Consider the following 23,660-nt stretch of genomic DNA (forward strand, 5'->3'; position numbering starts at 1 on the left):
TGGAGTAGGCTTTTCAGGACTGCTGGACAATGACTTTGGTCTCTACTGATAGTCCCTTAAAATGCTTGGGCTCTGAAGGCAATTAAAGGTGGCTACTTTGAGATCCTTTGTTAGAAGTAATCAATTTCCTGCCTAATTCAAATAGATAAAATGGCCTAATGGAAGTCCGCTGTGCCACTAGCATAATAACAAATAGGTAGTAGGTAACCTTGTGAAATAGATCTTTCATGTGCATGACCAATTCTTATCCAAGAACCCAGACAAGGTTCTTTATATATTGGTGAAGGAAACTTCCATGGCATCCTTACGAGACTTGTCCACTAGTTTGGGCAAGGTTCTGAAAATGTTGATCTGATGTCATGATATGATAACTTTACTGTCCTCTTGGCTATTGGTTCTCTATTTGTTTTTTCTTGCCAAGAGGACCAAGTCCTCATACCAGTAGTCAACTTGTGCATCTCAGTTGTATAGTTCCATTGGCAAATTCTAATACTATACAATAAGCTGCTCATGAGTGCGCATTTTGTGTTCTGGATGTTTTTTTTATGCCTCTACCTAGGTAAATGTTTGCGACCATCTGATTTATATTGTAAATAAATCTAATTCTAATGTGTAATGCAAATGATTTACTATGAAAGAAAGCTTGCTGCTTTGTCTCAAAGCTTGTCTTCCCAATATCTTAGCAGTCCATCTCTCGAGATCCGGATAGCATGCACACTCCCACAAACCCTTAAAAAACAACTTGTTAATCTTATTCTTGTCAGTGCCTAGAAAGGATCTCATGTCCCATGCTAGCTCACTCAGTTTTTTTATTTTTATTTTTCTGTTTTTTTGATGGGGATGAACAAGCATCAAAGCTTATTAAAATTTCATTGATATCATCAAATGTAGCGAAGGCGATATTCAACTTAAGGATCCTTCAGTCAAAACCAAGAGAGTTTTAACCAACCGGGCACTTTCGCATTTTTTAGCTACTCTATGGTTTAAGTAGCTGTAGCAGCTTGATAATGCTATTCTCAATCTCTAATATTCTCAATCCATAGAAAAGTCACTGAATGATGCAAAAATGTCTTTAATATTCAAGATTTCTTTTTCTTTTTCTTTTTTTTTCGCTGGCTGAATAACTTGGGTCTGCAAGCCTCTTTCTAACTCCTTTGTATCAAAATTATAATATTGGCTAAAAGCTGGTCTGGAAGTTTTTTTCCTTGCACTCTGTTTACTCTTATTGCATACGGGACAGACAGCTTAAGGAAACCTATGTTATTGCCACCATCAATGCAATAGTTTATACTATGGTTCAAGAGGTTTTCTGAAATAAGAAGAAATAGAGATTGGATTAATCTGCAATTATGGTTTTTAGTAATTAGATAACCATTAACATGTTTTGGTTCAGAAAAGAATTGAAGGTCATCTCATATTTTTGGTAAAAAAAATAAATAAACAATATCATGTCACAAGAAACATTACAATAAGATTAATTGTGAATAACGAGACAGTCATGATAGGTCGACAAAGCGATGGTTAGTGATTCTATAATCGTGAAGATTAATTAGCAATGAGATTTTAAGCATGATGGATAGCATAACCGATGGTATGATAGGCATGATACCTGTAGTTCCTCTTCGCAATTTGGAGGTCAAAACATGTATAATAATTGAGATGCTCCTCGTTTTTTGTGTCGGTATATACCTTAAAAAGCGTTGGCAATGCCTGATTTTTCTATAGTGATTGTTGGATAGACCAATTTAGGAACACTTGCATGCCATTTTTACTAGAAATGTGAAGCAGTTAATTGGTAGAAATGGTGGAGATAGAAAGTCTTGTTCAATGATGGTGGTTGTACTTTAGTATCAAGAATAACATGGCACAAATATTTTGGATTCATTTTTCTGCGTTATTCTTTTCTTAGTTTTGTATATTATGTATTGATGCTAACTGGACTAGATGTCCCAATACCAGACGTTCGACAATGAGTTATGATCACATCTTTCTTGAGACTAATCTTATCTCATGGGATACGGAGAAATAGGTGTCATTGTCCGGTCAAGTATTGAAGCAGAATATATGATAGTTTCTGTGGCTACTCGAGATATACTTCGGATTTCATATGTCTTGCATATAATTAGTTTTCCGTTTATCAAGCCTTATCTTTTATATCATTCAGATAATTTGGGTGCCACTTCGCTTGCTGCCAATTCTATTTTTCATGCTCGTATAAAGCATATTGTGACCTCCTATCATTTTGTCCATGATTGCCGCTTAGCTTGCTGCCAATCCCATTTTTCATGCTTGTACAAAACAAACTAAGACCTCCTATCACTTGCTCGTGATCTTGTCTACCAAAATTAATATTTTATTTGTTCATTACACAAACATAGCATGCTAATATTCTCACAAAGCACGTTCTATTTTTTCGAGCCAAGCTTTTGGGGGAACCTTCCCAATCGTTTGAGGAGGCATGATAAGATTGAGGCAATATTTAATACAATATTGTAGCCAACTAATGTGATTTATGGCAACTCTTTATCAAATATTTAAAATAATTAGTTGTAACATATTATAGGCAATATTATATAGGTATATATAAATAAAATGAACAAAGGACGGCACCAAGCTTCACCAACTCCTTGCCATCATCTCCGTTTGAGGTAGTCGATAACAAACCCTTGACCGCAACATATCTAATATAAAATGAAAAAATAGAAGAAGGACGGCAGCAATCTTCACCCACTCCTTGCCATCATCTCCGTGCCTGCTTGCATTTCCGCACACGAGGAGAAGAAATTTTCCAAAGAATCCACCAAACTCCCCAACTCCCTAGTGCTCCCCTCAAGTTCACCTACCCTCCCCACCAATCCTCTCACACCCAGTCAAACTTGACCGCGGACTTAGTCTCTGTAGGTGCCTATCTTAGTATCTTACACCCATGAGTTGTTAAGCTATTTGTTTTTGAACTCGAAACCTACACCAACGGAGCACTGTAACGCTTCCCTCTCCTTCCCTCGCTCCCTCCTCCCGCTGCCTATAAATAAGCGCTCCTCCCTTCCGCTTCAAAACCAGCCCCGCCTCTCATTACCATTAGATTAACCACCCTTCAAAACACATACCAAAGACCTCATCAGCACCGTCCATTTCCTGCAATGGCCTCCCCCAGCGGTTCCTTCCGCTCCATTCGGGCCCTCAAGCCCCCGACCCTCCCGATCCCGGCCGACGGCGTCAACCCCATCGCCGTCTCCGGTAGCTCCTACGTCCCCAATCCACCTCACTGGAAAAAGGCCGCCGAGGCCCTCGACTGCGCCCACTTCGACGAGGTCCACCGGATGATCTCCCAATTCTCCTCCCTCTCCTTCGTCAAGATGGAAGGCACCACCCTCACAGTCGCCGCGGTCGCCGCGATTGCCCGCCGCGCCACGGTCTCCGTCGAGCTCGACGCAGCAGCCGCGCGTTCCCGCGTCGACCGCAGCGCCGCCTGGGTTGCTGAAAATGTCGACCGTGGCACCGACACTTACGGCGTAACCACCGGCTTCGGCGCCACGTCACACCGCCGCACCAAAAAGACCGCGGACCTCCAGACTGAGCTCATCCGGTTCCTCAACGCCGGCGTCATCGGCGCCGAGTCCCTCCCGTCGAGCTACGCCAAGGCAGCGATGCTCGTCCGTACCAACACCCTCATGCAGGGCTACTCCGGCATCCGGTGGGAGCTCCTGGAAGCCATCGCCAAGCTCATGAACCACAATCTCATCCCCAGGCTCCCGCTCCGAGGCACCATCACCGCCTCCGGTGATCTCGTTCCCTTATCCTACATCGCCGGCGTACTCACCGGGCGGCACAACTCACGTGTCGTCACCCCTGAAGGCGTCGAGATCGCAGCCACCGAAGCACTGAAGCGTGTCGGCATCGATCGACCATTCGATCTCCAGGCGAAGGAGGGGCTTGCTCTCGTCAACGGCACCGCCGTGGGGGCGGCGGTGGCGGCGACGGTGTGCTACGACGCCAACATTTTGTCCCTACTCTCGGTAATCTTGTCGGCCATGTTCTGCGAGGCAATGCAAGGGAAGCCGGAATTCACCGACCCGCTAACCCACGAGCTGAAGCACCACCCTGGCCAGATCGAGTCGGCGGCCATCATGGAGTACCTCCTGGACGGCAGCGACTACATGAAGGAGGCCAAGCTCCGGCACGAGAGGGAACCATTAACGAAGCCGAAGCAAGACCGCTACGCTCTCCGGACCTCACCCCAGTGGCTCGGGCCGCAGATCGAAGTAATTCGAATGGCGACCCACGCGATCGAGCGGGAGATCAACTCCGTCAACGACAACCCCTTGATCGACGTCGCCCGCGACATCGCCCTCCACGGCGGCAACTTCCAGGGGACGCCCATCGGCGTCTCCATGGATAACCTCCGTATCGCGCTGGCGGCAATCGGGAAGCTCGTCTTTGCTCAGTTCTCCGAGCTCGTCTGTGACTACTACAACGACGGGCTGCCCTCCAACCTGAGCGCCGGCGAGGACCCGAGTCTCGACTATGGGCTCAAGGGGGCGGAGATCGCCATGGCGGCCTACTGCTCCGAGCTCCAGTACTTGGCTAACCCGGTCACGACCCACGTCCAGAGCGCCGAGCAGCACAACCAGGACGTGAACTCCTTGGGTCTCATTTCAGCGCGAAAGAGCGCGGAAGCTGTCGAGATCTTGAAGCTGATGATGGCCACTTATATGGTAGCTCTCTGCCAGGCCATAGATTTGAGGCAGTTGGAAGAGAACTTGAAAGAGGTGGTGAAGCACTCGGTGATGCAAGCTGCGAGGAAAGCTCTCTTCGTGGCCGAGGACGGGAGTTTATTGGAGACGAGGTTCTGCGAGAAGGATTTGATCCGGGTGGTGGAGAAGCAGCCGGTGTTCTCTTACATTGATGATCCCGGGAACCCGGCGTATGCTCTGATGCTGCAACTGAGGGAGGTGTTGGTGGAGAATGCGCTGGAGGGGAGTGATGCGGGGATGGTGATGTTCAAGAGGATACCGGAGTTTCAGGAGGAGTTGAGGCAGAGGTTGAGGGAGGACGTGGGGAAGGCGAGGGAGAGGTTTGGGAATGGGGATTTCATGGTGGAGAACAGGATAAAGAAGTGCAGGACTTATCCGGTGTATAAGCTTGCGAGAGAGGAGCTCGGCACGGAGTTGTTAACAGGGGAGAAGAAGGCAAGCCCAGGGGAGTATATTGAGAAGGTTTACCAGGCAATGGGGGAGGGGAAGGTGGGGAGTGTGGTGATCGGGTGTGTGGAAGGGTGGAGGGGATCGGCGGGGCCGTTCACGCCGAGGCCGGAGGTGTCGTCGCCGGTGCACAAGAAGCCGGAGTATTGGGGCTGGTTCGAGCAGGGACGCTCGCCGTCGGCGACCAGTGGGAGGGGGTACTGGAACCTCTGAAAGAGGGGGGACAGCCTACTGCCTACAGGGAGAATTGGTGTGTTACAGTGTTTTCAATTAAAAAACAGGATTCAGCTTGCCTCTTTTTATTTTTGTTTCTTTAATTTATAACTAGCCTTGGATTGGCTTAAATTTTGTTGATGTCCGAACTTCGCATTTATGATATATGAATTTTCACATAACAAGTTGGTGTTTGGTTCAATGGCAGACGCATAATTTACGTGCACAACTCTCCATTGAATCAAAGGCTATAATTCAAATTGCTTTAGCTTCTTAACTTGTTGGCTGCTTTACTTCGTTTGTATTGAACTATGATGCATAGAACTCATGGAGACTTCATGTTAAAAATGGAGTCCCTGGAAGCTTTTACATGCACGCGTGGCGATTTATTGAGCGCATGGGCACATATAAAAAAATAAAAAAAATAAAGAATATACAGACAAAACAAGTATTTTGTAAGAGTATATATACAAATATCAATTTTAGAAGGATATTTATGCAAATCTCAATATTTATGAGGATATCTATGCAAAAAAATTCTTCTTTTTATTATATCACTTAAGAAGTATTATCGACTAGTGACTCGGGATCCTCTATGATGCATGTTTTGTACACAGAGACTTGTATAACTCCTAATAGCCATCATGGGATCTTATCACGGAGATGGATGGCTATTTGGCATTACCATGTTTTGCATCCAGTGCAATGCACCATGTTTGATTCATCTCAATAATAGAATGATGTGGTGGGTTTCAAGAGTTGTACAATCTTTTAAGATATTGCACATGCACCGTAAAGGTTCTAAACTCTATAGCAGTAGAGCTAGTCTGGTGAATTGTTTGAAGGTTTAAGGCTCTCATCTTATTGAAGAGGTAGTAGACTATTCAAAAATTACCGGGAGCTTTCGATGTACCTATATTTCAAAGATGATGTGTTATATATTATAATGTCATTATCCATTGAAAAATAATATCTTATCATTATCAATATCTCTTAATTATTAGTTTAAATTTTTGGAGCAATCAACCAAACTAATATATACGCGACAAGCTATATAATATATCAAATTTTAAATGCAAATTTGAATTAGCAAGAGATTAAGATTAAATATTTTGCTTCAATTTTTAAGTTGTTCAGGGACATGTAAATATTGTCTATTGAGTGGTAAAGGGATGATCTGTACAACTTATGTGGGTTGGCGAACGAGAAATCTATGTTGAAGATTGCTAACTAGATAATTGTTTCTAATCTTTAATATTGATGGTCTTTGCAACCCAGTTTTCTATCTCATAAGATGTGTGGCTTTCTAGTACATAGATTAGCATGTTTAAAGTGTAAAACAGGCCTAATTATGTGTGATGACAGTTCTAATCGTAGCCATGCTAACTAGAATTATCAAAATTAAACTATTTTTAATCAAAATAATTAATTATAAAAATTAATTACTAAGTTAACTAAAGGATCAATTTTCAGTTTTCCCAAAAGAAAGGAAATCAAATTAAGGAAAAAGGAAGGAAATACATAAGGAAGCAAGTACACATATTTGATTATATATATATATATAGACATAGAGAGGGATCGGGATATTCTTAAAACAAGATTTAAAAAAGATTTAAATTTTTTATAATTAAAATATAAATCATGGTCCATCTCCTGTGTTTTTTTTTTGGTACACCAGTATGTGTCGACTGATACCTTTATCCTTCACGGGCATACAAATTAACTTCCCTTTTCTTTGGTACAATATAATTCAACTTCTTTATTATACTTCCTAGATTCGATGATTTAAAAATTGTTTAAATTTTAGTTGCATAAGTTTACACTCTCTTTCCCTCAAAGCTAGTTATTAAACTCGCTTGTCGAATGTGCTGATGGTTAATTTGGAATACTAATGCTGATAAATGAGTCTTATCCCTTTTATTTATTTATTTTGTTATAGAAGTGTTTGAGTTACATAATGAATGATATTTTTTTTCCCAATATTCATACTGCCAAAGCCTGATATTTTTTTTCTCAGTTCAACTATCCTAGGTTTTATCAACTTGATGAGCTAGCACCTTTTTCTGTTTTAATAGTTGGAAGTTGATAATAAAATAATAATGTTTATAGATAAAGCTAAGAGTGCAAGCCAAGAATATCAGCTTATTTTAAATTGGCAGTGAGCCACCATTGACCAACCAAATTTATTTTTTATAAGCCACATCATTATTGTATCACTTGGTCATGATCCAAAAAAAAAAAGAAAAATGTATCACTTGTTCAAACGAAACTCTATAAATAAGATTATAATTTCACCACTATTGCCAAGCAGGCCTGCATGCAAGCTTTTGAATATTATAAATTTACATATATAAGACTAGCATGCAAGTGGACAGAGTCAACTTTTGTTTAAACAAGCATAAAATTTATATCCTAGTCATGGAAACATTTGTGAAAGGCAAATATTTGGTAAAGAAACTTTGAACATCAATATTTTGGTAAACTCATCAACCATGATTATATTCACGATTAATTATACAAGTAAACAAAGGTACAAAAAAAAAAAAAGATGAAGAAATGCCACCTGCAAATATGTACTGGTTATTATTAAGCCAACTAAGCATGGTTATGAAAATAAAGCTTCCAAATGTAGAGCTGCAAACTCATGGTTTTGGCTTCACTACATTTTTGGAATATTTACAATCATATTCGTTGGCTTTGTAATTTTTTCACCTTGAGATAAAGATCAAAAGGATCAAACCTGGAAGAAAATGATTGAACTCAATATAACTCAAAAACAGCTTGATATCTATTTTGGTAATATGCACAATCTGGACCTTTGGGTATAAACAAGAGTAAAATGATTGTAGCAACAGCATGGACTGCTGCAGAAAGAAATCTAGTCTTAGTGCTATCACTTATGTAATACCACTTGATAATACCAATAAGAAATTAGTTTTTTTGTGGGAAATTGATGGGTCGTATACCTGAAGCAACTGATTATTTTCATTCCTTTTAGAAGCAATAATTTTTAATCTTTTATCATGCAGTCTAAATCTAAATTCATCCAAAAATACAATCCATCTCATCTCCTCCCAACCATCTTCTCCGATGACAACCTCTGTTGCCATTGGTTCTCCCATTCGCACATCCGCCTCCCACTCCTTCAGTTACTATGTCACACCCCAAACCTGTCACCTAAATCAAACATGTGACACGATCAAATAATCCTTAAAGTGAAGCCCTAGAGGTTATGTAAGGCCTAAGATGAATAATATCCACACAAAACCAATAATAATCAAATTAATCCAATAAAACAACTAATATTAAATAATCAACTAGTTCAATTAAAAAAGTTTCAAATGTCTATCAGTATCCGCAAAATAAAAGAGATAACAAGCTAATTAACTGCCTGCTGCACAAACTTCTCGTCCCTCTAATTCCAAACTATGCCTCCTGTGACTAAAAAATTATAAAGATATGAGCTTTTCCAGCCCAGTAAGAATCCTGAATTGCTACATCATAAGAAATAATCAAATGAACAATACCAGATAAAATAAATACCATATCAATACTTGGAAAGTTCATACAAATAACGTGCACATAACTCTCATTATCACCTTACCAAAGATGAATATATATATATATATATATATATATATATATATATATATATATATATATATCTTAAATTTAACCAATTGCTCAGCAACAGTTTCTTATGTCATGTCATCTATTTTTTACTAACTTAATTTTTAGATTTTATAGTAATATTTTTTCAGCTTTGCACTAACAAGATTAGTTCAAACCATATCTTATCCTTCTAATTTATATGTTACTCTTGCCGAATCAATTTCCACTTTATCATGCATTTTTCTCAAATTAAAAGTATTATTGTTCATATAATCATGCTTTAAATTACTGATACATATGATATCCATACAAGTATATTTGTACTGAAAATTATATAAATCATACCATCACATGCCAGACCAAATTTATTAATATAAAACTTACAATGCAAATCCAATGGTACAAATCAATAATATGTATATATTTATAATGGTAACTAAGTATAAGGATCCTTACCTCTATCAAAGATTGACTAAATAGTAATTATAGACCCACTTCACGATCTACTAGCTGGGGTGCATAATATCAGAAAAAAAACATACAGTAGACTAGTAACTTAGACTGCCTACCAGCGTCCACCAGGGGTACATTACGACGTCTCCCGAGCTCCTGCTTACCTGGGTCAACTATAGAGAGAAGACACCAAGAGAGAGAAAAAGAGGAAGAGAGAAATCTCGGTTATTCATCGATGGAACTCAAAGGAGGAGAAAAAAAAGCCTCAAATAGATGGAAATCCCATCTCTTGGCGGTCTTTGGATCACCCTAAAACTCTAGGGTTCCAACGCGATTAGGGAGGTTGGAGTCTTCTTTTCCACCCCTCCACGAACCATGATCGCTCAACCACAATTACCGCCCATGGGCCTGGCCTGTTCAGGCCGACCCATTAGCCTAGAGCAGTTGGGCTATTACATACTACCCCTCTGTGATTAGGCCACCCATTTTCTCACCATTTGATGACCATGTTCTCTGAGTTCTATCCTTGTCGACCCAGAGGAATTGAAGAAAGGAGTCAATTTGGTTAGATTCAAAGAGCTTTTATTAGATCCTACCATACCTCTCTCTCATTATTCTCTGCGAACTTCTTTGATGCTCTCTCAAATCAATGGGAGATTGGTTGGGTTGGTTGGGATCTGGCCAACCCGACTTCCACTCGGATCGGGTCTTTAACAATATCAGGTTGAGTGATGCTTTGGGTCGGGTTGGATCAAATCTTGATCCAAATGTTGCAAACATTTCAAATGGTCAGCGCCTTTAACTACAGTTGAGTTCACTGGGCCTTTTGCTGAAGCACAATTCTACTATAAAGAAATTGAGTTCTATTTTTCTAATATTTTATTATATTCTTTATAATGATTTATAGAAATTCTAAATTATGTTCTATCGGGACACTAGATTTCTTAGAAAAAGGAAAGCCTAATATTATTAAAAGAGAATATGCTTGTTCTTCGGCATGAAAAAAACAAGAAGAAGATGCTTCAATCTCTAATCACAGCTTAATAAAGTAGCATTGGGTTGTTCCGACAATATATTGAAGAACATGAATGAGACCCATGACGACTTGGTTCATATCCCTCTCATCATGTTGATGTTGGGCTCCATACATACATAGTCGGTGGAACTCTCAACGGGCTATCTGGCTCACGTTACATTCCACAATAAGGCAAAGTGCAAATCCCCATTCGTCTTGTGAAAATCCGTGCGGACGCGTGTTTAGTTCTACATCAACTATACAATGAATAGATTCTTAGTGCTTATATAGGACCAAAGAATCCAAATAATATCTTCCGGCTAGGCTTTTTGGATGAGATTCTGAGTTGTGATAAATGGTATCAGAGCGGATCCATCCATGATATATGTGGACTAAGGGATACTATTGTAGCTTAGGCCGATTTGGTTGATCTATGGCTGGTTATTATTCTTATGATTGGATTTGAATGGATTTGGATTCTCAGTCTGACAAGGACGCCAAGACTTAAATATGAAAAGTTTGTAAAAGCCGTATAGGCATATGTTTAGTCTAATATTGGCCTATGAAATGGATAGATCTTAGGTATTTATATAGAATCAAGAAATTCAAATAACATCTTCTAGCTTGATTTTTTTGGATGAGGATGTGCCACAACTAATAAGTAATAAAGCTATTTCTCTAGTTATATGGGCTTATTCTATTTTTTTCAAAAGAAAGAAAGGGGCTTAACCTTCTATAATCTAACTTAAACCACTTCAGTGCACATTGAACATGACAATGTAGGCCGAAATCACCATCCCATCCACCATCAACTGGAAACTGGGATGTTTCCTATTCACGCTTTTGCATCACCGATAAACATTATCTTCTAAGTTGTTCTCAAAACATCCACAAGGAAAAGACTCAAGAACACCATCCTAAAGCTTCAAAACTCGCAAGGCATAACTTTATATAGGACAACAATATCCAAAAGAAGATTCTCGCATCTCTTACGTGATAATTATATCTAATGCCTCACAGTATGGATATGGTAGCTTAGGAAGAATCATGCAGTTGAAACTCTCTACTTCTGCAACAAGTTTTCTATTTGATTAGGTATTAACAATTTCTACCTCGTGCCATAATTTGTCCTGTGTCAACTCGCAGGTTTGGTATTGGTTTTACTTTTTCAAAAGGACTTTGTGAAACAAATTGGTTCCACCCAAAAATAAAAAAGAATTACATTGAAAAGTCATCATTACCTTAAAGAATGAATGGTCCAACAAGTGCAATGCGTTGTTCATTTAATAATAGATTGAAAAGGAGAATAAGGATACAGCAACTTTAATTCCACCAACCCATTTCATCACCTTCTTTGTCTAGATGCATTTTCTCACACGAAGAAGGACAAGTTCAAAAGTCCAAGGACCTCACCAACCTCTATTCTCCATGCGGTGATGAGCAACCCATTCCCAAAGCAAGAATAGACCGAGAAGTCATCATGTACAAATCCTCTTGAGCCTTTCAAGACCCTGGATCTTCCATGTAAGACTGGTAAGTTACAACTACCCCTCCTGGGTTTGTGAGGGTGGGCATCATAGATTGCCATGACTTAAACAACATCCAAACAAGAAACCATTAGTTTATGTGAAATAGAAGTAGTTTTGTCGACCATCACCCTTCAATAATGAGACTACTTATGAATCATTATCCTTTCTCCTCATGCAGGATTTGCAATCCAAATATGATCATCCTTTTTCATAACGTAAATCCTCAAAATCATAACTTGATCATAACTTGCTGCAAACTCCGATTCTACTTCCTGCTAAATTCGGCATTATGGGTGTCAATTCTGAGCTGATGCAATGCATGCAGGAGCCGTAGGTGAGGGTCAGATCAGGTTGGCGCACTCACCCTTATTGACTGCCATAGCGAGTGGAGCACCAACCATTGAAATTTTTTCCCTCGTATCAGAGGCAACGATGCGAGTAGATGGCCCCATGGGCTGCTGACCCAACTGTGTCACCTACAACTGCTTGTAAATGCTTATATAAACTCTTGCCATGCACCTCCGCAACTAGCACCACCCTGCAAGCAAACACCAAGAACCTCATCGACACCTCTCCTTCACACTGATGGCATTTCTTAGTCAACCCTCAGAATCAAAAGGCTGCGTCGTCCTTCCTCATCCAATCGCCGACTCGGCGTCCACCTACGTCTCCAATCCTCACCACTGGGAGAAGGCTGCAGAGACCCTCAGCAGCACCTACTTCGATGAAGTCCGCCGCATGATCACCCAATTCTCTGACCTCACCTCCATCTGCCTCCAGGGCACTACTTCCTTGACGGTTGCCCAGGTTGCTGCAATCAGCCGCCGCTCCAGTGTTGCCGTTACACTTGACGCGGCCGCCGCCCGTGCTCGAGTTGACCGCAGCGCCGCATGGGTCGCGGAGCACAGCAACAGCGCCGCCGGCTTCGGTGCCTCGTCCCACCGCGGCACCAACAAGACTGCAGACCTCCAGGCGGAGCTCATCCGGTTCCTGAACGCTGGCGTCATCGGCACCGACCCCTTCCCCTCGAGCTACACCAAGGCTGCGATGCTTGTCCGGACCAACACCCTCATGCAGGGCTACTCCGGCGTCCGGTGGGAGCTCCTCGAGGCCATGACCAAACTCATGAATCACAACCTTATCCCCAAGATTCCTCTGCGGGGTTCCATTTGCGAACTTCTTCCCTTATCCTACATCGCCGGCGTACTAATCGGGCGGCACAATGCACTGGTGACCACCCTGGAAGGCGAGGAGATCACATCCATGGAAGCGCTAAAGCGAGTGGGGATCGACCGGCCGTTCGAGCTCCATTCCAGGGAGGGGATCGCGCTCGTCAACGGCACCGCATTGGGGTCAGCGGCGGCAGCGGCAGCGTGCTACGACGCCAATATTTTGGCCATACTTTCGGTAATCTTGTCAGCCATGTTCTGCGAGGCAGTGCAAGGGAAGCCGGAATTCGCCGACCCGCTGACCCACGAGCTGAAGCACCACCCGGGCCAGATCGAGTCGGCGGCCATCATGAAGTACCTCCTGGACAACAGCGACTACATTAAGGAGACCGAGCTCCGGCGCGAAAGAGAGGCACCGACAAAACCAAAACAAGACCGCTACGCTCTCCGGACGTCGCCGCAGTGGCTGGGGCCGCTGATCGAATTGATTCGAATGGCGACGCACTCGATCGAGCGGGAGATCAACTCGGTCGACGATAACCCCTTGATCGATGTCTCCCGCGGCGTCTTCCTCCGGGGGGGCAACTTCCAGGGCACCCCCATCGATGTCTCCATGGATAGCCTCCGCATGGCGCTGGCAGCGATCGGGAAGCTCATCTTCGCCCAGTTCTCTGAGCTCGTCTGCGACTATTACAACAACGGGCTGCCGTCGAACCTAAGCGCCGGCGCGGACCCGAGTCTTGACTATGGGCTCAAGGGGGCGGAGATCGCGATGGCTGCCTACTGTTCCGAGCTACAGTATTTGGCTAATCCCGTCACGACCCACGTCCAGAGCGCGGAGCAGAACAACCAGGATGTCAACTCTTTGGGTCTGATTGCAGCTAGAAAGAGTGCCGAAGCTGTTGAGGTACTGAGGCTGATGATGGCTACTTACATGGTAGCTCTATGCCAGGCCATAGATTTGAGGCAGTTGGAAGAGAATCTAAGAGAAGTAGTGAGGCAGTCTGTGGTACAGGCTGCAAGGAAGGTACTGAATCCGGCCGAGGATGGAAGCTTATCAAAGGCGAGGTCTTGGGAGAAGGATTTGATTCAAGTGGTGGAGAGGCTGCCGGTGTATTGTTACATTGATGACCCGGGTAATGCGAAGTATGCTTTGATGCAACAGCTAAGGGAAGTTTTAGTGGACAAGGCGTTAGAGGGGAATGAGGAGGGGAGACTGGTGTTTAAGAGGATACCAGAGTTTCAAGAAGAGGCGAAGGAGAGATTGAGGGAGGAGGTGGGAAGGGCGAGGGAGAGATTTGGAAAGGGTGATTTTGTCACTGGGAGTAGTATAAACAAGTGCAGGACTTATCCCGTGTATAAGTTTGTGAGGGAGGAGGTGGGGACGGAGTTATTAACAGGAGAGAAGAAGGTGAGCCCGGGGGAGTATATAGAGAAGGTGTATGAGGCGATGAAGGAGAGGAGAGTCGGAGAAGTAGTCGTGGAGTGCATCCAGGGTTGGAGTGGATTTGCATCGCAGGAGAAGCTCCAGCAGTTGAAGTAGTCGCCGAACACCGTTCATTGGTGGTATATATGTTGTCGCGTGGAGTACATTCCAGTGTTAGATTTTTTTTTTTTTTTTTTTAAACAAGTATTCGTGTCCAATAAATCCCCTAGGGCTCGTTTGGTTCGCGGAAAGCATTTTTCCTTATAGGAATATAATTTCTGGAAAGCAGATTCCTAAGAAGAGAATGCCTAGGAAAATACTTTTAGCATGTTTAGTTAATAATTGGAAAGTGACAAATTTTTAAAGTGCTTATGTTTGGTTGACCATCCACTTTTCTGAAGGGTCTTTTTGGGAAAAAATAAAAATGGAGCGATTTCTGCCTCATGAGAAAGTAACTTTCCCATATTTCTCATGGAAAAGACTTTTCCATGAAATATGGGAATCATATTCCAATGGGAATACAACTTTTCTATCTCTCTTTTTTGAAAACTCCAACCAAACAAGAGGCATCTCATTACTTTTCCGTTGACCACATTTTTCCCCCTTATTTTCCCGTGAACCAAACGAGGCTCCAGTATGAGCTGTGATTATTGTGAATCACAACTGAAGCAAACAGAACTACATGCTGAACTTCAGAACTTCAACTGCAAAACAGAACGTACAGAACAACTGAAGCAAACTACTTTCAGTTGATTCTTAGATTTTCTGTTAATTAGTTATTCAGTTAATATACCATTATATATAGATCATATCATGTAAGAAAGTATTCATTAAGAAATAAAAAAAGGTTGAGGCGTTCTCCTCAGCTTCCCCTGTTTCCGAATCTTTTTCTTTCTCGTTTGTCAGTTTCTTTACAGTGATCGAGTTAAAGTCTAATTTCTACTCTCATCATTATCTACTTTTTAGGAGCAATTTGATATGAAGTAGTTCCAGCATTCAGTTTAGTTTGAGTTGTTTATAGCTGACTGGAAGCTTATGGCTATCTTTTTTGATTTGGTGCATTGCTTAGTGCTTGTGTCCTCGTTCTACTTGAACCAAGTTTGTGACTGATTTGGAATCTGTAAATAGTTTTAGATAAGCCATTTATTTTTCTTAAAAGTGCTGTACTATGGTGCTAATAGCGAGAGTGTAAAATATTTTCAATTACTTTCTCCTTCACCCTCAACAACGTGAAGGCTCGCTCTTTATCATGTCGTCTACTAACGTGGACTCTCTGTTTATTATTCTTTATTATTTTTATTATGCTTGAGTCATATGTATAGTAACAGGTTTATTTGATATATTTTTAGGGGAATTTGATCCTAAGCCATCGTAATAACATCGTATTCATGTCAAATTGGTAGGATCTTCAAAGCCATTGATGCCGATTCTCAATAGAGATGTCTACAACATGCAGAGCATGAAGTTGAAGGCCTAATTTTTCTTTTCTGATCTTTGGGATTGTTAACACCTTATCTCAACAATTTATCTAGTAGTCTAGAGCAAGTACCATATGGATCAATTTGATGAAATCATAATAGGTGAGAATCACATGACCCTAGCTAGACTAAAGAGTTTTCAACTATGATAAATTTCACAAAGTGTATAAGTATAGACCGTAGGAGGAGAGCACGATTAAAAGTAGACCAAAAGCTTAGAACTTGGTTATGATCAACCACATGCGCAATATATAGAGATAAACTGAGGTGACTAGCTAACGCGGTCTCAAGAATAATCCCAAATACAAAATAATATCTTAGGCCAAAGTAAAAGAACCAGTTAGTATAAGTTAAGCTAAGATTGAAAAGACCGGATTATCAAGGAATATTTCGGTCAATACCTAGTCAAAATTTGAGATTGGCGATCGTGTCAGTTACAGAGGAACACTAAAGAAGTTGGCAAATCCTTATTGACATCAGTTCATGATCATTTGCTTAGGAGTGAAGGATAAAAATAACACGGCTTTGTAAAACCAGCCATAAGCATCATGAGGACCGGAGAGCAACCTTCTCAAAATGTGCTTCTAGAGTTTTTCTAAATGATACATATTTCATGTGCTAGCAGGCAACATGACAATGCGAGGAACGATTTGGCCTAACATTATGTATAATTAAAGACTCTCATACAGATTATAGAAAATGTGGGTCTTAATGCTTACGTAAAAGTTGTTCGAAGATTGAAGAAATAATGAATTTGGTCTGAAAGTAGAATAAATAATAATATTATATATGATCTAGCTAAGAATTTCACAAAAGTTTTGGCCAAAAGGCCAATACAGACAATAGTGCTTCACCATGATGGATTCTATTTTATAGGCCCTTCATAATTTTTTCAATTTTTTTTCACTCTTTGTGGAGAACTTTGGATGTTGGTTCGCGGGCTTCTCCAGAAATTATACTTTTTAGCAAATATCAATCAACCCTACATCGAAAGACTCGATCTGACTCTTCTGACTAGTATTGAAGATCATTAGCCTGATATGCCAAAGTGTAGGCTGAACAATGAAGACTGTTGATGCCCAAGCCATTAATAGGAAGTTTACATTGAAAGAGGCATACAAGAAAATACAAAGTTAAAAAATCATGCTATTTTATTAGCATCAGCTAATACAATTATGCAAGTATGACTATAAGGTCGATTGTATTGATAAGGGTGTAATACTATATATATATAGCATAGTGTTACACCCTTATCATAGCCCGGCGTTATATCTCTCTACTATAATCTAGCGTGACACTCCTTATCCATTGAACGGTGATATGATATATAGTGGCAAAAGTATCTTAAGAATCAAGGCATTTGGAACCATACTACTTTCTATCATCCCTTTGATTACTTTCTAGCTGATCAGACGTCGTTGGCATGCCCGCACGTATTGACCCATGCCATCTAACTTGTCACCACTCTTCTCTACTGTACCTAGACAGAAATCTACCAGCGTGCCCCATGATGCATCTGGACGGATCTGAAAGAGCACCAATAGGGATAAGTGTAGGAACATCTATAAAGAGGATCATGAACCAATAATGAAAGGAAGCATACCTGGATCCATAAGCAATCTGATGAATGATCAAGTCCTTTTTCGTATCTCCCTCTTGGCCCTACGTTAATGACACCCACGATGGCTGGTTCTATGTCGATCAAGAGGTAGAGGGTGAGACCCATAAGCCTTATCCTTCCATCAAGGATTAAGGGAGTTTCCACTTCTCTAGGAGTCAGTTACGGGATTCATTCTGTAACTGACTACGTTGTGGTCATGTGGGTCAAAACCCAACATTCTCCCACTTGGCCCATATGACCATACTTTAGTTAGAATGATATAAACATTAGGCGCGCATCATTCTAATCCATAGTCACTTGGGTCATCATAATACCATAATTAAACAACTTACTAATGTGAGTCAAGGCGGTTCCACATCAACATAATGACATAGTTCCTTCCAAGTACTACAATACTAGCAAATTATTTAACTACAGTCCATAAATGAGAAGTATCTTTAATGGTCAAACATTATGTCTTTGTCAGAGACAATTCTTGTAATCATACATTCAAACCCATACATGTACATATATTTGAAGAACAGGAAAAACAGAAACATAATCAATTATATCTAAGTGTCAAAGAAATAAACATAATACAATCCTCAATTAATATCATGGATTACAACTAAGACCCATTCTTTCAACATGCTCTTTAAAAGTCTTCGGTTGTAAACCTTTTGTCAAAGGATCTGCAATCATGAGCTCTGTCCTCATATTTTCTATAGACACATTTTGTTTCTGAACTTCCTCCTTGACAACAAAATATTTAAGTTCGATGTGCTTGGCACCATTAGAATATTTGTCGTTTTTGGAGAAATGGACGGCTGCAGTATTGTCACAAAAGATTCTCAGCGGCCTGGCAATAGAGTCGACAATCCCAAGTCCCGAGATGAAGTTACGCAGCCACAAACTATGAACCGTGGCCTCAAAGCATGCCACAAATTCTGCTTCCATGGTGGACGAAGCAGTGCTTGTCTGTTTGGCACTTTTCCATGAGATTGCTCCTCCAGCTAATAGGAACAAATAGCCAAACGTTGACTTTCTACTATCCACACATCCAGCAAAGTCTGAATCCGAATAGCCAATCACCTCAAGCTATCTGACTTTCTATATGTAAGCATGTAATTCTTTGTTCCTTGCAAGTATCTCATCACCTTCTTTGCAGCTTTCCAGTGATCCATCCCTGGATTACTTTGGTATCTTCCTAGCATTCCAACTGCAAAACTGATGTCCGGTCTGGTACAGGTCTGAGCGTACATCAAGCTACCAACTGCAGAAGCATAAGGTATATTTTCCATCTGCTTACGTTCCAATTCATTCTGTGGGCATTGCATGAGACTAAATTTATCCCCTTTCTGAATTGGAACAACACTGGCTGAACAGTTCTCCATACCAAATCTCTCTAGAACTCTGTCTATATATGCCTTTTGAGATAACCCTAACAATCCACGTGATCGATCACGAAATATTTCAATGCCTATCACGTAGGTTGCCTCATTCATATCTTTCATTTCAAAATTTTTTGAGAGAAAAACCTTAGTTTCATACAATAAGCCAAGATCACTACTGGCAAGCAATATGTTATCAACATATAGGACCAAAAAGATAAACTTGCTCCCACTGACCTTCAGGTATATACACCGATCAACAGTGTTTTCCTTAAAACCGAAGGAAATGATGGTATCATTGGACTTGCGATACCATTGTCGGGAAGCTTGTTTAAGACCATATATTGACTTCTTTAATTTGCAAACCATGTGTTCTTTTCCTTTTAATGGGAAACCTTCGGGCTGGTCCATATAGACTTCTTCATCTAAACTCCCATTCAGAAAAGCAGTTTTTACATCCATTTGGTGCAACTCTAAATCATAATGTGCAACCAAAGCCATAATGATTCTAAATGAGTCCTTTTTAGATACAGGAGAAAAGGTCTCTTTATAATCAATGCCTCCTTTCTGAGTGAAACCTTTGGCCACCAGTCTGGCTTTATGTCGTTCAACATTACCCTTTGAGTCGAGCTTGGTCTTAAAGACCCACTTACACCCAACTGTTTTACAACCTTCGGGCAAATCAACAACATCCCAGACTTCATTCTGATCCATTGATTTCAACTCATCTTTCATGGCATCAATCCATTTAGTAGAATCAACACTTTCTATGGCTTGTTTAAAAGAAACCGGATCTTTTCTTGTCCCTATATCAAAATCAAATTCTTGTAGATAAACCATATAATCATTTGGAATGGCAGATCTCCTTTCTCTTTGAGATCTCCTTAATGTCATCCCTTGTGGTTCTTCTACAACTTGTTCAGTGGTGATAACTTCATTATGGAGTGTTTGATCATTAATTTGTTGTTCATTGTTATTAAACTGTGTGACAATTGGAGGAACAACAATTTTCTTAGAAGTCATGGGTAAAGGGACTTGCACCCTAACTTCTTGAATTTTCATATTTTGTGGTTTATCACTCCCACTGGTTTCACCATTCTCAATGAATTTGACATTACCGGTCTCTATAATTCTCGTACTATGGTTAGGACAGTAAATCCTATACCCTTTGGATTTTTCGGGATAACCTATAAAGTATCCACTAATCGTTCTAAAATCCAATTTCTTTTCATGTGGATTATAAATTCTGGCCTCCGCTGGACAACCCCAAACATGCAGGTATCTTAAACTCGGTTTCTTTTCCGTCCATAACTCAAAAGGAGTTTTTGGAACTGCCTTACTAGGAATCCGGTTTAATATGTATACAGCGGTCTTAAGGGCTTCCATCCACAACGATATGGGTAACGGAAAATTACTTAACATACTCCTAACCATATTCATAAGTGTACGATTACGCCTTTCAGCTACTCCATTCTGCTGTGGCGTTCCCGGCATAGTGTATTGAGCACGTATGCCATGCTTTTCTAAGAGTTTAGCAAATGGGCCAGGGTGTTGTCCTGTTTCATCATACCTACCATAATATTCACCACCTCTATCAGACCTGACAATTTTCACCTTTCTATCTAATTGTCTTTCAACCTCAGTAATGTATACCTCTAGGACATCCACTGCCTGAGATTTTTCATGCAACAAATAGACATAACCATAACGTGAAAAATCATCAATAAAGGTGATAAAATACTTCTCTCCACCAAATGATGGGGAGTCAAAAGGCCCACAAATGTCTGTATGGATAATTTCAAGAAGTTCTTCACTTCTTGTGGCAACTTTCTTTGTGTGTTTGGTTTGCTTTCCCTTAATGCAGTCTACACACATACCGAGATCAGTAAAGTCTAAGTTTGACAAAATCCCATCCTTTACTAATCTCTCTAATCTTTCTTTGGATATATGACCCAATCTTTTATGCCACAAGTTAGAAGATCTTTCATTTATCATGTTTCGTTTAATTCCAATATTACGATGCAAGGTCATAAGAGTTTCAGCAAAAATGATTATCAAGATTTACTTTATATAAGCCATCACACAAAACACCAGTACCAAGGAAGACATTGTCTTTGAAAAGACGCAAACTACCATTCCCAATTTTAAAGAAATATCCTTCAACATCAAGTTTAGAAACAGAAATTAAATTTCTAGAAATAGAAGGAACATAAAGAGTCTGAAGCAAATCTAAATGACAACCAGTATTTAAAAGCAAACGATAGGTTCCAATAGCTGTTACAGGAACTCTAACCCCATTCCCCAAAACGATAAAACTCTCATTTGGATCTTGCATCTGGGTTGTAAGGAATCCCTGCATCGTATTTGAAACATGAACATTAGAACCTGAGTCAAACCACCAAGTATTAGAAAGAACTTCAGTAAGGTTTGATTCAAAACATACATAAGCCAAAGGCTTACCTTTCTTTTCAAACCATGCCTTGCCTTTATGGCAGTCCTTCTGATAGTGTCCCAATTTCTTGCAAAAATGGCATCTATCTTTGTTTTGTTTCTTCTTATGAACCTCGGTATCATGATGAGGCTCTTTACCCTTGGATGGTCCACTCTTCATGCCCTTTCTTGGCTTCTTCCATTTCTTCTTGGCTCCATGACTTACAAGATTGACAGAATGATATCCTTGTTGCTTAAGTCTTGTCTCCTCTTGAACAAGCATACTGGTCAATTCATTCACATTCCACTTATCCTTAATAGTGTTATAGTGAATTTGAAATGATCCAAATTAAGGACGCAAGGAGTTCAAAATAAATTGAACTAAAAAAGATTCATTCACATCCATCCCAAGAGCCTTCAGCTTAGCAGCTATATTTGTCATTTCAAGGATATGCTCATGCATCCCACAAGTACCATCAAATTTCATGGTGGTAAGTTTAGCCATTAATGTCCCAGCCAGAGACTTATCAGCAGATCGGAAACGTTCTTCCACAGTTTTCAATAATGCTTGAGCACTGTCACATTCAGGAAGCGTTGACTTGATATTGTTCGCTATACTCATCCGCATAAACATAATGCTCAATCTGTTCGATCTTTCCCAAGTCTTATAAAAAGACCTTTCTTTCGAGCTGCTCAAATCAGTAATGTCAGCCGGTTTCTCAGATCGGAGTGCTAAATCAAGATCCAAAACACCTAGGTGAAACTGGACTTGTTCATTCCACTCTGAGAAATTAGTTCCATTAAAGATCGTAACAGATGAAGCTTGCGAATGAAGCGAAACAGGAATAGATACTGCAATAAGAAAATTAACAATAAGAAAATGCTTACAACATTAACACTTTGAGTTAGCAATAATGATGAATAACATAAACAGTATTACCATAATACACCTTTGGGTAGTAATTATGAAACACTAAATTACTATTATGGTGATTCCCAATTCACCTAGGAATAATTAATGATATAGGTCCAAAATTCAAATAGGTCTGTTGCCTTTGAGCATCCAATACCTATTAAATCAAGGATACTCATTAATTATCCTAACTCAGCAAATCAATTATTTGAAAGTGGTGCACCTTTGGGCCAATCCATAATATCTCATGATTGAAAAACTGTAAGTCATAATTTGCAAAGTCATTATCTTAATACCCGGGATTAGAGTATTTGATAACTTAGTGTCTATTAAACATTCTAGTTGGGTTACTTTGGTAACTACCAAACCATTACATAATATAGACATCAAATTAAATAATGACATTGCACATAATTGACAATTCATAATATGACAAATTAAAATAAAACATGTATTTAATATTTTACTAATCTACATAATCAGTACATGTGTCATATCATGCTATCAAGTATACTAAAATGTAAAATAAATGACAAAAAATTTTTATCACATTACCCTACAAGGACCTCTGCATAAATAATATATTCTACAGGGACTACATTAACATATTTTGAGGACCTTGCATAAATGATATGCTTTACAGGGACTAAATCAAAATATTTTGTTTCTTATAGCCCTAGAAGGATGTCAGCATAAATAAAATGTTTCACAGGGGCTTAACAGAAACAATTTCATCTTTTAAATGCCCTCTAAGGACTTCACTATAAATAAAATATTTTACAGGGATTTAACAGAAACATTTTCTTTCTTTAACAGCCCTGGAAGGACTGTATGCATAAGTTTAACATTTAACAGGGACTGAAATGAAAATAATTCGTCCTTCTAACAGCCCTAGAAGGACTGTTAGCACAAATAAACTATGCAGAGGGGCTTAACCAAAAATTTTCTTTTTTTTTTATTGGCTAAACGAACTCGGGTTTCGGATCGAACCCAAAAACCCGAACCCGTTATGCCTGTTATGCCCGTTATGCCCTTTTTTAAATGCAGACGGGTTACCAATTACGGGTTCGGGTCAAAACTCAAAACCCGGACCCGTTATGAATAAATTAATATTTTTTTTTAAAAAAAAGAACTGAAGACGGGTCGATCCCGACCCGTCTTCCTCCTCTTTTAGCGGCGGGCTAGGGTTCCGCCGAACCCAGCCCGCCAGCCTCCGGTCTCCGGGGCGGC

At 40.3% G+C, this 23,660-nt stretch overlaps 1 protein-coding gene, 1 long non-coding RNA gene and 1 pseudogene across 3 annotated transcripts; 2 read left to right on the forward strand and 1 right to left on the reverse strand.

Annotated features, from left to right (window-relative positions):
• The first annotated feature begins 3,015 nt into the window (after positions 1–3,015).
• On the forward strand, positions 3,016–5,691 carry LOC103708643 (phenylalanine ammonia-lyase 2-like). The gene has a single exon (XM_008793667.6). It carries the CDS (start codon positions 3,141–3,143, stop codon positions 5,412–5,414), a length of 2,274 nt encoding a protein of 757 aa, XP_008791889.1. The 5' UTR covers positions 3,016–3,140; the 3' UTR covers positions 5,415–5,691.
• A 6,566-nt stretch (positions 5,692–12,257) lies between these two features.
• Positions 12,258–14,983, forward strand: LOC103708669 (phenylalanine ammonia-lyase pseudogene; annotated as a pseudogene). The gene has a single exon (XR_015986896.2). The product of XR_015986896.2 is annotated as a phenylalanine ammonia-lyase pseudogene (transcript).
• A 6,274-nt stretch (positions 14,984–21,257) lies between these two features.
• On the reverse strand, positions 21,258–22,369 carry LOC148703323 (uncharacterized). Its single transcript, XR_015986897.1, has 2 exons — positions 21,548–22,369; positions 21,258–21,440 (listed from the first exon to the last, which is right to left on the reverse strand). It is a non-coding gene; the product is annotated as an uncharacterized LOC148703323 (long non-coding RNA).
• Between the last annotated feature and the right edge of the window lie 1,291 nt (positions 22,370–23,660).

The sequence above is a fragment of the Phoenix dactylifera genome, chromosome 5, assembly GCF_051530095.1.
Source record: "Phoenix dactylifera cultivar Ajwa chromosome 5, Ajwa_hap1_PhDact_Kaust_v1.1, whole genome shotgun sequence".
NCBI lineage: Eukaryota > Viridiplantae > Streptophyta > Magnoliopsida > Arecales > Arecaceae > Phoenix > Phoenix dactylifera.

Coding starts and splice junctions, on each gene's coding strand:
- LOC103708643 (XM_008793667.6), top strand. CDS start 3,141: ATGGCCTCCCCCAGCGGTTCCTTCCGCTCCATTCGGGCCCTCAAGCCC.